Source organism: Syngnathus scovelli, chromosome 3, assembly GCF_024217435.2.
Source record: "Syngnathus scovelli strain Florida chromosome 3, RoL_Ssco_1.2, whole genome shotgun sequence".
Taxonomy (NCBI): Eukaryota; Metazoa; Chordata; class Actinopteri; order Syngnathiformes; family Syngnathidae; genus Syngnathus; species Syngnathus scovelli.
In genome coordinates, this window is record NC_090849.1 from 5,199,210 (window position 1) to 5,212,890 (window position 13,681).

General features: G+C 47.6%; 1 protein-coding gene and 2 long non-coding RNA genes across 8 annotated transcripts; all 3 read left to right on the top strand.

Annotated features, from left to right (window-relative positions):
* The first annotated feature begins 318 nt into the window (after nucleotides 1-318).
* On the top strand, nucleotides 319-1,364 carry LOC137840194 (uncharacterized). Its single transcript, XR_011086680.1, has 3 exons — nucleotides 319-505; nucleotides 630-1,130; nucleotides 1,191-1,364. It is a non-coding gene; the product is annotated as an uncharacterized lncRNA (long non-coding RNA).
* Nucleotides 1,365-1,489: 125 nt separating this feature from the next.
* LOC125994452 (janus kinase and microtubule-interacting protein 3-like) lies at nucleotides 1,490-7,123 on the top strand. 6 transcript variants are annotated; one of them, XM_068650024.1, is made up of 12 exons: nucleotides 1,490-2,246; nucleotides 2,383-2,487; nucleotides 2,631-2,744; nucleotides 4,602-4,663; nucleotides 4,874-4,936; nucleotides 5,023-5,121; nucleotides 5,215-5,313; nucleotides 5,395-5,454; nucleotides 5,569-5,634; nucleotides 5,696-5,764; nucleotides 5,842-6,209; nucleotides 6,289-7,123. In XM_068650024.1, exons 4-11 carry the CDS (start codon nucleotides 4,604-4,606, stop codon nucleotides 6,067-6,069), a joined length of 744 nt encoding a protein of 247 aa, XP_068506125.1. In that variant the 5' UTR covers nucleotides 1,490-2,246; nucleotides 2,383-2,487; nucleotides 2,631-2,744; nucleotides 4,602-4,603; the 3' UTR covers nucleotides 6,070-6,209; nucleotides 6,289-7,123. The 6 variants fall into 6 exon arrangements, with proteins under 6 accessions (XP_068506125.1, XP_068506124.1, XP_068506121.1 ...); XM_068650023.1 differs by having other exon boundaries at nucleotides 1,491-2,246; nucleotides 4,599-4,663; XM_068650020.1 differs by lacking the exons at nucleotides 1,490-2,246; nucleotides 2,383-2,487; nucleotides 2,631-2,744 and having other exon boundaries at nucleotides 3,686-4,663; nucleotides 6,289-6,414; nucleotides 6,784-7,123.
* Nucleotides 7,124-7,994: 871 nt separating this feature from the next.
* LOC125994456 (uncharacterized) lies at nucleotides 7,995-10,304 on the top strand. The gene is made up of 4 exons (XR_007490626.2): nucleotides 7,995-8,114; nucleotides 8,293-8,463; nucleotides 8,609-8,686; nucleotides 10,214-10,304. It is a non-coding gene; the product is annotated as an uncharacterized lncRNA (long non-coding RNA).
* Nucleotides 10,305-13,681: the final 3,377 nt, after the last annotated feature.

Sequence of the window (13,681 nt, forward strand, 5' to 3'; positions counted from 1 at the left end):
GGGAGGAGCTGAGCCGAACCAAGAGAGACTGCGAGAGGGAGATCCGCCGACTGGTAGGACTGATCAGATGCGCGGTGCGTGGCTATGTTCCCAATTTCGTTGTATACCTGCAGTGCAATGACACCTAAGGCATTCTATTCTATTCTATTTCACAAGAAGAAAACGTCCGGTTGCTCGCTTCGCTTTTGTCACAGCAATGGTGTTCTAGTCGATTCAAGATAAAAATTGGCCGGTTGCTCTCTTTGTTTTTGTCACAATTCTGGCAAATGAGTTTGCCCGCCTGCCTGAGCGCTCCCCGTTTGTACATCCAGATGGATGAGATCAAGCTGAAAGACAGAGCGGTTAGTGTTTTGGATAAATCCCTGGGGCCGGCCACGTCCACCGCCTTCAGCTGCAGACTCAGGCTGCCGAGCAGCAGATCGCTGCCCTGAGGGATTCCCAAAGGGCGGGCCTAAACTACCCTGGAAGTGGGGTCAACGGCGCTACTAGCAATCCTCTTCATAGCGTAAGCCACCTCATCACACACTTGCAGTACGCATGACTTAGTTCGTTGCTGGAGGAAGGTAGCACAAAAACAGTTTTGAACTTTGAACGAGTGGTTGTGTGTGTGTGTTGCGGGGCGTTTTCAGTCTCAGGAGGATCGGGACACGCGAAGGTTTCATCTGAAAATCGCTGAGCTCAGCGCAGTCATCAGGAAACTGGAGGATCGAAACGGCCTGCTTTCTGAAGAGCGCAATGAACTGGTAATTTATTGACGGCACGCTTGAAGGTTTGCGCTACGTTTGATGCGCGCCATCCAGCGAGGCACCCATTGCGCTTGCTTATTAGTTGAGCGGCGCGGCGAGTCGGTTGCCTGGTAGATGTCTTTTATTGGGAGCCAAAGCCACGATTCCGTTCAAACCGATGCAAAAGGAATGGATACGTTCTGGCCCGCGTGTTGTGCGTCTTTCGCATCCCGCACTTCATGCTTGCAGCTTAAGCGACTGAGAGAAACAGAAAGCCAGTTTCTGCCACTCCTGTACAAAAACAAACGCCTGAGCAGGAAGAATGAAGAACTCTCGCTGGTGCTGTGTCGCCTTGAAAACAAAGTGCGCTTTGTCACCCAGGAGAACGAGGAGATGGCAAGCTTGGTAAGTCGACGCGAACAACGGCGGCATGCCAACAGAGTCCACTGAATTTGTGTTCCACAGAGAAGGCCTAGTTCGCTCAATGACCTGGAGCGCGGTTGCGGCCAGCAGGACGGTGAAATGGAGTTCCTTCAAGTTGTGGAGCAGCGGCACATCATCGACGACTTGTCCAAGGTCTTCAGGCAGGCGACTCGGTGCACGTACGGCAGCGTCGCGCTCGCTCGCTGTCGCCAGGAAACCTTTTCCGTCCAAAGCTTGGCCGGCGGCCGCCATCCAAAAAATTGGCCCCTTAAATTCCGACCTTTCAAGCAGGAGCATTGTGCGCACGCGTTTGAACACGCTTTAGACTTGTTTTGCCGTTTTCAGCAGCTCAAAGCTCCCGTTTTGTCAGCGCCTTTGCCACTCGCTGTGCGCTGAAAACGACGGACTCGCCCGGCTGCTCAGCCCGTCAACCATGAGCCGCGAGCGCGACGTCATTGTCCGTAGGCAGCTAGTGGCAAAATGCACCCTGTTAGAGTTGCGCTCGCTCCAACTTATTTTGCAAGAACCACACGGGAGACAAGTAAGTTCTTTTGGACACCTGCAGGTGGAGAGTCCATCCGTTGTACGAATGAAGTCTGACTCTCGGCTCCTGCACGAGCATTTTTATTAAGAGAAACAGGGTGGGTGTAAGAGTGGATTGAATAGAGAAAGCCCTTGACCTCTAGTCAAAACATAGCAAGGGATGTTTTACGACTTTGTGTAGGAAGGGATAAGCGATAGGGATAAATAAGGGATAAATAATATTATTTATTACAGGTTGCAGTCAAAGTCAAAGCAACATAATCATACGATAAAGATAATCTGGAAAACCCTGACACACCCTGTAGTTGTCACTTTTGGAAAAGACGAGCGTCCCTCCAATCATCGCCGGTGACGGGTTTTTCAGGCTCTGGAGACAGGAGCTCATGTCAGAAATGTCATCGTGAGTCGCGTTTGTTTCTGCGCCGGAGACGTTCGTTCCCTTTGCATCCAAAGAATCTCAAAGGCGGATTATTTGTGTCGACGGGAGAGAGATTTGCTGCTACGATACCGCCGTCGAGAATCTCTGAGGAGGAACAAAGCGTGAGGTCCTGCAAGGTGAGTCTGTTTGTTTGCGGCTGCTTGGTGTTGCGCAAGATGAAATGGCCTTTTTCTCGCTATCGTTCCTCTCGTCGATTCATCGTGAGGTGTCGCTTCAGTTTGTTCAGAGAGATGTTTGCTTCCGCGCCCGCAGGTCATCGAAACATTTTACGGCTACGACGAAGACGTGTTGGTGGACTCGGACGGATCGTCCTTGTCTTTTCACACCGACAGAACCCCCGACACGGAACCCGAAGAGGTAGCCCGCCATTTCTGCCAGCGTATTGGCGCCAAACATTCCTCTTCAGCCTGGAATCGGACTCGTCTTTGCGTCGCGGGTGCTTTGTCGCCGGTCTGACTGATTCTGGTACTAGTGCTGTGTTGCATTGGTGTGTGCATTAGGAGGCGGAGCTTCGCTACCGCCAGCTGACGCAAGAATATCAAGCGCTGCAACGAGCCTACGCTCTGCTAGCCCAGACCAGCGGAGGGGACTACGACGCCGAGAAGGAGATCAAGGTGGCGCCCCTTCCCGCAACCCCCGGCCGGGTCGCAGCCTCCCCGTTCTCACCCAGCCTCGGGTGTTCTCTGGTCTGAAAGGAGGAGGAGGAGCCTCCCTCCTCCTCCTTTCAGACCAGAGAAAAGCTGATGGTAGTGTCAAACGCACCTCTTTCAATAAGGTGCCCCCGGCTTCCCGGTAACGGGTTTGTCTTAGCCGGGTTCGGAGATTCGTCCGTAATCTAACCACCCGAGTTAAATTAACTCCACCGGAATCAATCTAATTTCTGTACGACGCCAATCCCTCTCAAGTCACCCTAAGCTCGAGCCGAGTAACTCAATTCGAGGCAAGACTTCGAAGTGACCGCATCGTATTGATGGCTCCCCGCTAATGTTTGAAGTTCTTATTATGTTACGGATATTTTTAGATGTCTTTGTTAAGACCTCAGGGATTCGTTTGTATAGCGCACCCTAGCACTAGTTTTGCCGAAGTAAATGTTGATATGGGTCCGTTCTACTTGGTCGCTCAAGCAGCGAGCCGACCAACTTGTTTATTCGAAAGAGAATCGAATTAATAAAAGTGTGACAATAATAGCATTTAAGGAGAAAATTAATGCACTTTACGTTATTAATTCTAACTTCTTATATGTAGATCAAGCACTTAACTGTCGGAGTGCTTCACCCCACTTGATTGCTTAAAAAGAATAACAACTTTCTTAAAACGAATAAAAATGTCTTACTCTATTTAGATTTGCCCAGTAATTAATTTGGAAGGCAAGTCTATTTTTCGATCGTGTCCTGTTTAACTTTTGACGCGGCCCGACGGACAATCGAAATACTTTTATCCTTCACCAACTCAAATGATCTATTTTAACCATCGTCATTTTATTTAGAGGAAGTAAATTTTCAAACGAATTCACTTTTGACGAAATTCACTCTTCCCTTAAATATCTACGAAAGTTATTTAATTCTCTAACATGTTCGGAGTTACTTTTTACGCGGCCCGTCAAAAGGGGAAACGGGCCTGCGCCCTTCAAATAATTAAATTACTTTCAGTTCTACACCAAACCAATAATCCGATTCAAACACTTCCGTTAATTTATTCAGACGAAGCAAACTTTCAAACGGATTGAAATTCACTCGTGTCTCAAATAACTACGAAAGTTATTCAATTCTCTAAAATTGTCTGATGTTACTTTTATTTATTACGGTCCTATGTTATACCATAATAACCCCCCGCACATTAATCAAATTGTCAAATCAACCCCGAACCATCGATTGTACATTCAGTACAAATCAGCGCACAACAAAGTAGATGAATATACACAACACATTTATTGAAGAAACATGAAATAGAATTACAAATCTTAATCACTCCAGAAACCGAACAATTTCACCCACTGATACCCGTGTTAATAAAATCATTCAATCCCAGAACAATTCGATTGCAAAACACAGTTCATGAAAGAGGGAATCAATTTTTAGCCAAGCAAAGAAATCAAGAAGTAAAAATCACATTTGTGCTTCTCCAAACAATTTATGTCACGCCACTATTCTCATAGTGACGGGTCCCTTGATCGAATTGACTAACAATATTGCTTTAAGCTGTTACAGAATACATTTTTAGCCAAGCAAAGAAATCAAAAAGTAAAAATCACATTTGTGCGTCCATGCGTGACTCACAATCCGACACCGTGTTCCTGTTTTATTTCTATTTTAACTTGCTTAGCTTATTTTGGCCCCTTTTTTGGTCTCATGTTTTGGTCTGGCGCCATCTTTTGGACAAATTTGGAATTTCAGCTCTGCCAATTTATTCCTGTGAACAATCCATATTTTACCATTTGCACCATCTCTTCCCCCCATGTTACATGACAGTAGAAATGGGTCACTATCAAAGCAGAGTAGCAGATCTGGAGTCAGCGCTGAAGCAACAAGGACAGGTAAGCTTATCAATGAGCACACCTTTTTGTCAGACAAAATAGCTACATTCTTCAGTCACTCATTCGTCTGGCATTACTGGACCAACCCCCCCCCTGAACGTGGCTGGGAAAATGCGGAGAAAAGCAAATGTCATTTTCCAGTCAACCAAAGAATTTGTGGATGAAAATGACACAACATTCCAAAGCTGTCCACGCGTTTGTCTCTTCTAGAATGTCAAGTGGGTGGAGGAGAAGCAGCTGCTGCGTCAGAGCAATCAGCAGTTGGCCGAAAAGGTGACGGAAAGAAAGGCGCTGGGCGGAGTCGCTTGGCGTCACACCCGTCCGGAAGCCCCGCAGATGAGGTCTGACTGTCTTTTCAGGTCAGGCGGATGGAGGCGGAAGAAGCGCGTCTGAAAGAGCGCATCCAGGATATCCGAGACCAAAACGAACTGCTTGAGTTCCGCATCCTGGAGCTGGAGGTGGGAAGACTCGCACAAGCGTGTTGAGGCCAGAGATGTGACGGACGGACGGACGGACGGACGGACGGACGGATGCATGCCTCTGCCTTTCAGGAGAGGGAGTGGCGCTCCCCCGTCTTGAAGTTTCTGCAAGTCCGTTTCCCAGACGGCCTCAGCCCTTTGCAGATCTACTGCGAGGCCGACGGCGTGAGCGTACGTAAGGCGTCCCTCGCAACCCTAACCTTAACCTGAGGTCCCAGAACACCTTACATTGCTCCTTGCGCCTTTCCCCAGGACATCGTCATCAGTGATCTGATGAAGAAGCGGGACATCCTGGGCGATAACGCCGTAAGTGTATGTCGAACTCCTTATGTTCGCACTCCACGAGACTCGGCGGCTCAAATGTGACTTTTGGAAGGCTTTGCGCTGAAAGAACCTTGTTGACGCTGTGCCTTTGGGCTCTTGCAGAATCTCACCAACGAGGAGCAGGTGGTCGTGATTCACGCCAGGACCCTTCCCACCCTAGCCGAGAAGGTAACGCGCACGTCCACGCACGCTCTCGCATTCTGCTTATGTGACAGCAGCCTTTCCTCAGTGGTTAGAATACATCAAAGTGACCAAGTCAGCACTTCAACAGAAGATGTTGGACATTGAAAGTGAGAAGGTAGACAGACACGCGACATCAGCCAAGGGGAACTCGGGGCAATGTGCCCCAACAATTCTGACCTTGAGCTGTGCTAGGATATGTTCTGCAACCAGAAGGGCTACCTGGATGAAGAGTTGGACTTCAGGAAGCGTTCCATGGACCAGGCTCATAAGGTAAGCCGCCCTCAAATCTCCCGCCGGACCACTGATGGACGAGGATTGCGGCCCAGAGGATCATGGAGCTGGAGGCCATGTTGTACGAGGCGCTACCGCAGCGGGACTGCCCCGCCACGGACGGCGAAAAAGCCAGCCACGCTGGCGTGAATGACGTGCTGACGGCGGATCAGAGACAAGAGCTTAGGAGCGCCGTGGACCAATGGAAGCGAGCCCTGATGTGGGAGTTGAGGGAGCGCGACGCTTGCATCCTCCAAGAGAGAATGGATCTGCTGCACAGCGCGCAACAGGTAAGGGCCCAAAGCCAGCCCGGCACTTACTTGCACGCTTACTGGCTTTTGAAGGCTACTTTCCATTTGTCCGTCCTAGAGGAACAAAGAGCTGAAAGAATTCATCGAAGCTCAGAAGAGACAAATCAAACAATTGGAGGAGAAGTTTCTGTTTCTCTTTCTAGTCTTCTCCTTGGCCTTCATTCTGTGGCCCTAACACCAGCTGGTGAGTGAGCTCCAGCGGCACCGCACTCGACACCTCCGATACACTGCCAGCCGGTCTCAGACGTTGGCAGACGCTCCGATGCCGACGTATACCCCCCGCCACGGTGACAGAGGCACCGCGTCACACCGGCGCTCATCCAATCAGAAGGCAGGAAAGGCAAATTCACATGCAGGGCACTCTTGAACCAGAAGAGAGCGCCACAAAAAACGGTTGTTGCCCCAAACGCGCACTAAAAAGGGTCAGAATAACAAGAGTCCCACCGGCCAGCCGGGGCCACCCGTCCATCCATTTCTTCAGGGGGGGAAAAAATTGGAGTCACCGGTGAGTACATTTTGCATTTAGCTCTGCTTTTCTGCTTCTGTCTTCAAGTGTGTGGCATCCTGCGACCAAAGATTCAGCCAACCCCAAAGCGGTTGACCTCAACGTCCCACCACCATTCCTACCAGAGCAGGTGACGTGATGCTTTGGACATCCTTCCGTCTCAGATGCCCAAAAGTACTCTTTGCCACATCTGCGGCAATACGGTGTCTTTTCAAAGGTGCAAATAAATCCAGCGTGGGCGGAACACGCACGTCTTCGGTTTTTCCCGCTTTGTTTGTGTGACAGCTGTTGTGAAAATTTTACACAAATAAAGTTGTATAGTACAGGTTTGGCCAAGCCGCAACTCCCGAACCGCATGCGGCTCTTTTATGTTCATATCAACATTTGTGTGTGTGTGTGTGTGTGTAGGTGTGTGTGTGTGTGTGTGTGTGTGTGGGGGGGGGGGGGGGGGGGGGGGTTGTGCGTGTTGGCTTCACTTGAGTTCAATTTTGTATTTTCGTCAAAAGCGCATGTGGTGAAATTCCACAAAGTAGGATGGGCAAACACATTCCAGTAAACTATTAGTGTCAATTGGGCTCTCGAAATGGCAGGGAAAAGATGCACAGCAAAACGAAAATATGTAGATGAACACAGGACGTTTTTATCAGAGTGGGAAAGTTTCTATTTTTTGTTGAACGTGATGGCAAACCATTCTGCCTGATACGTCAGACCTCAGCGCATTTCAAAGATTCAAATCTTCAGCGCCATGCACTTCAGCTCACTCCATGCTAACATTGATCAGGCGTCGAACCCGCAACATCATGCTTAAGAGGTGGACATGCTAACCAGTGCGCCATTATGTCAACGCATAACAACTGTAAATCTACTAAACAAAACAGCGGTTGCTATATGACATCTGCCGCGTGTGGTCACGTGACAGACGTCACGTGATGGGCAGAACTTCCGCCGGAATTCAAATCCGCGGGGAGAGTTAACTTGTTTAAAAGGGAGTGGGCAGAAGAATTATTTAATTTATTTAAATCTATTTGGAGTGTGCGCCATTATGTCAATGCATAACAACTGTAAGTCTACTAAACAAAACAGCGGTTGCTATATGACGTCTGCCACGTCGTGGTCACGTGACGCGGACGTGACGTCGACGCCTACTTTACATCCCACCGATCACAGGACCCCTCGGCTGCATAACCGCGCCCCCTTCCCAACCAATCGGATTTGCTATACGCGAAAACTTCCGCCAAAATTTAAATCCGTGGGCGTGGCTCGCAACAGGAAGTAGGAAAATGGCGATGTTGACAAAGACACAGCGGATGGTAACATACGACTAACAAGAGAAATATTTTTATTTTCTGCTTGCAACTGGACCGTCCAGAGCGTACACGGTAAGTACAACTAATCGTTTTTAAAAAAGAAGTACTTTTGTTGCCCTGAAAAGCGAGTGAGTGTGGCGTTTGGGGGGAACGTCGAATTTCGACGATTCTTTCTGGTCAACGGTTGTAAATGATTGCGTTGATTAAAAAAGAAAACTTGATGTAACTCTACTTTTAACTGCCGTTTCAGATAAGCGGGTATTACGTCGCAGTCATGTGCCGCGGATATGACGTAATTGGCTGAACTTCCACCAAAATTCAAATCTGTTGGCGCGATGGCCGTGAGCCACTGAGCAACGACGAATATCAACAGAAATATCTTTATTTTCTGCTTGCAACTGGACCGTCTACAGCGTACACGGTAAGTAACACTCATTGTGTTTAAAGAGATTTACGTTTGTAATAGCAACGTGTAGCTGAGGCGCTAGCAGAAGTGTAGCCGCGTTGCGTTGTACGTGTGAATATTGGTCCAGGCGAAATGTTAATGTTTAATTTCATTCCTTTAGGTTCCACGGTGTTTGTTGGCTGCAAGTTTTCCACTGCAAGAAGAGGCTCGTATCATTGACCAGGAGCGAGCTACAATGGTGAGTAGCCATAACATTTATGTTAAACACTTCCTATTTCATGTCTAACAGTACTTGATTTAACAAATAACCATAAATAAATACAGTGTGGGCACTGAAGTTAACATATGTGATTATACTGCCTAATCTGTCACCGAGTATATTGTTGCAAAGTAATATAAGATCCAAAGTTGTAATTCAGAATAGTTTTCAAAAGAAGGCCATTAGAATTATATACAAGTCTGATTACCCTGAACATAACAACAAGCTATTAATTAAATCACAAATTCTTCAATTCAAAGATTTGGTAGATTATCAGAATAATAATGTCTAACAGTAATTGATTTAACACATCACGATAAGTAGATTGAGTGTGGGCACTTTCAAGTTAACATATGTGATTATACTGCCTAATCTGTTACAGAGTATGTTGTTGCCAAGTAATGTAGAATAGATCCAAAGTAGTAATCCAGAATAGTTTTGAAAAGGCCATTAGAATAATAAACAAATCTGATTACCTTGAACATAATAGTTAAGTGTTGAATATGTCCTATGAAGTCAAAATTGGGCACCATCATGTGGTGAAATTTGGAATTGCATCACATCCAATTTTGCCTGGGAACAAACAGATTAAATAAATCTTAGTCTTAAATAAGCCACTCCTTCTCAAACAAGTAAACTCTGCCCATTTTGCGCAGTAGATGTTCTGTTAATATCTAGTATTTATACAAAGTCATAATTTAAATTGCTTTCAACCTTAATTCATCGCTTCAACCAACATTACTCGCTCTTATTACCAACTTGTATCGATTTAACTAAGCGTTTAATACTTCCTATCAGGTCTCAAGTCAAGATTTGGCAAAATACAATTTCAGCAAATCCAATTTTGCCAGGCAACAAAAAGAGATTAAATAAACTAAATAAGTCTTCTTCCCATTAAATACATCAGAAAAGTCTGTCTTGTAACCAGTCCTCTTCAAACAAGTAAAGTCTGCCCGTTTTGTGCCGTAGATTTTGTGTCTATGCCTAGTATTTATACAAAATCATAATTTAAACGACTTCATTCCTTCATTCACTTTGGAAATTTGGAATTGCAGCAAATCGAATTTTGCCAGGGAACAAAAATAGATCAATTAAACTAAATAAGTCTTCTTCCCATTAAATAAATTAAAAAAGTCTGTCTTGTAACCAGTCCTTTTCAAACAAGTAAAGTCTGCCCATTTTGTGCCGTAGATTTTGTGTTTATGCCTAGTATTTATACAAAATCATAATTTAAAGGATTTCATTCCTTCATTCACTTTGGAAATTTGGAATTGCAGCACATCAAATTTTGCCTGGGAAGAAAAGTAGATTAAATAAATTTAATAAGTCTTACTACTTCCCAATAAATAAATTAAATACGTCTTACTTGTTCCCACTCCTTTTCAAAAAAGTAGTTTAAAACGAGGGCCATTTACTCAACCTTTAACCTCAACCCCGCACGTCACATTGTGTTGTATCTGTGAATGTTGGTTGTGGCCAAATGATAGTTTTCTTTCATTCGTTTAGGTTCCACGGTGTTTGTTGGCTATATGTTTTCCACTGTCAGAAGGATGAAAATACAAAGTACAACGCTTGGACGTGGGCGACGACGTCACCGGTGAGTCCTTCCTTCCTATTTATTTACCTTCTAGGTGCTAGAGGCTAAGTGTTAGAAGCTAAGTGTTAGAGGCAACACAATACGAACAACACAACACAATACGAACAACTCAACACAATATGAACAACTCAACACAATATGAACAACACAACAAAATACGAACAACACAACACAATACCAACAACACAATACCAACAACACAACACATTACGAACAACACAACACAATACGAAACACAACGATACCGCACTGAACAACACGATACCGCACTGAACAACACGATACCGCACTGAACAACACGATACCGCACTGAACAACACGATACCGCACTGAACAACACGATACCGCACTGAACAACACCATGCCGCACTGAACAACACCATGCCGCACCGAACAACACCATGCCGCACTGAACAACACAATGCCGCACTGAACAACACCATGCCGCACTGAACAACACCATGCCGCACTGAACAACACCATGCCGCACTGAACAACACCATGCCGCACTGAACAACACCATGCCGCACTGAACAACACCATGCCGCACTGAACAACACCATGCCGCACTGAACAACACCATGCCGCACTGAACAACACCATCCCGCACTGAACAACACCATCCCGCACTGAACAACACCATGCCGCACTGAACAACACCATGCCGCACTGAACAACACCATCCCGCACTGAACAACATTATGCCGCACTGAACAACATTATACCGCACTGAACAACATTATGCCGCACTGAACAACATTATGCCGCACTGAACAACATTATGCCGCACTGAACAACACCATGCCGCACTGAACAACATTATGCCGCACTGAACAACATTATGCCGCACTGAACAACACCATGCCGCACTGAACAACACCATCCCGCACTGAACAACACCATCCCGCACTGAACAACACCATGCCGCACTGAACAACACCATGCCGCACTGAACAACACCATGCCGCACTGAACAACACCATGCCGCACTGAACAACACCATGCCGCACTGAACAACACCATGCCGCACCGAACAACACCATGCCGCACCGAACAACATTATGCCGCACCGAACAACATTATGCCGCACTGAACAACATTATGCCGCACTGAACAACATTATGCCGCACGGAACAACATTATGCCGCACTGAAAAACACCATGCCGCACTGAACAACACCATGCCGCACTGAACAACACCATGCCGCACTGAACAACACCATGCCGCACTGAACAGCACCATGACGCACTGAACAGCACCATGCCGCACTGAACAGCACCATGCGTCACTGAACAACACCATGCCGCACTGAACAACACCATGCCGCACTGAACAACACCATGCCGCATTGAACAACACCATGCCGCACTGAACAACATTACGCCGCACTGAACAACACCATGCCGCACTTAACAACACCATGCCGCACTGAACAACACCATGCCGCACTGAACAACACCATCCCGCACTGAACAACACCATCCCGCACTGAACACCATCCCGCACTGAACAACACCATCCCGCACTGAACAACACCATGCCGCACTGAACAACACCATGCCGCACTGAACAACACCATGCCGCACTGAACAACACCATCCCGCACTGAACAACACCATGCCGCACTGAACAACACCATGCCGCACTGAACAACACCATGCCGCACTGAACAACACCATGCCGCACTGAACAACATTACGCCGCACTGAACAACACCATGCCGCACTTAACAACACCATGCCGCACTTAACAACACCATGCCGCACTGAACAACACCATGCCGCACTGAACAACACCATCCCGCACTGAACACCATCCCGCACTGAACAACACCATGCCGCACTGAACAACACCATGCCGCACTGAACAACACCATGCCGAACTGAACACCATCCCGCACTGAACAACACCATGCCGCACTGAACAACACCATGCCGCACTGAACAACACCATGCCGAACAACACCATGCCGCACTTAACAACACCATGCCGCACTGAACAACACCATCCCGCACTGAACAACACCATCCCGCACTGAACAACACCATCCCGCACTGAACAACACCATCCCGCACTGAACAACACCATGCCGCACTGAACAACACCATGCCGCACTGAACAACACCATGCCGCACTGAACAACACCATGCCAAACTGAACAACACCATCCCGCACTGAACAACACCATCCCGCACTGAACAACACCATGCCGCACTGAACTACACCATGCCGCACTGAACTACACCATGCCGCACTGAACTACACCATGCCGCACTGAACTACACCATGCCGCACTGAACAACACCATGCCGCACTGAACAACACAATGCCGCACTGAACAACACAATGCCGCACTGAACAACACCATGCCGCACTGAACAACACCATGCCGCACTGAACAACACCATGCCGCACTGAACAACACCATGCCGCACTGAACAACACCATCCCGCACTGAACAACACCATGCCGCACTGAACAACACCATGCCGCACTGAACAACACCATGCCGCACTGAACAACATTACGCCGCACTGAACAACATTACGCCGCACTGAACAACACCATGCCGCACTGAACAACACCATGCCGCACTGAACAACACCATCCCGCACTGAACAACACCATCCCGCACTGAACAACACCATCCCGCACTGAACACCATCCCGCACTGAACAACACCATGCCGCACTGAACAACACCATGCCGCACTGAACAACACCATGCCACACTGAACAACACCATGCCGCACTGAACAACACCATCCCGCACTGAACAACACCATGCCGCACTGAACAACACCATGCCGCACTGAACAACACCATGCCACACTGAACAACACCATGCCCCACTGAACAACATTACGCTGCACTGAACAACACCATGCCGCACTGAACAACATTATGCCCCACTGAACAACATTATACCGCACTGAACAACATTATGCCGCACTGAACAACATTATGCCGCACTGAACAACACCATGCCGCACTGAACAACATTATGCCGCACTGAACAACATTATGCCGCACTGAACACCATGCCGCACTGAACAACACCATCCCGCACTGAACAACACCATGCCGCACTGAACAACACCATGCCGCACTGAACAACACCATGCCACACTGAACAACACAATGCCGCACTGAACAACACCATGCCGCACTGAACAACACCATGCCGCACTGAACAACACCATGCCGCACTGAACAACACCATGCCGCACTGAACAACACCATGCCGCACTGAACAACACCATCCCGCACTGAACAACACCATGCAGCACTGAACAACATTATGCAGCACTGAACAACATTATACCGCACTGAACAACACCATCCCGCACTGAACAACACCATCCCGCACTGAACAC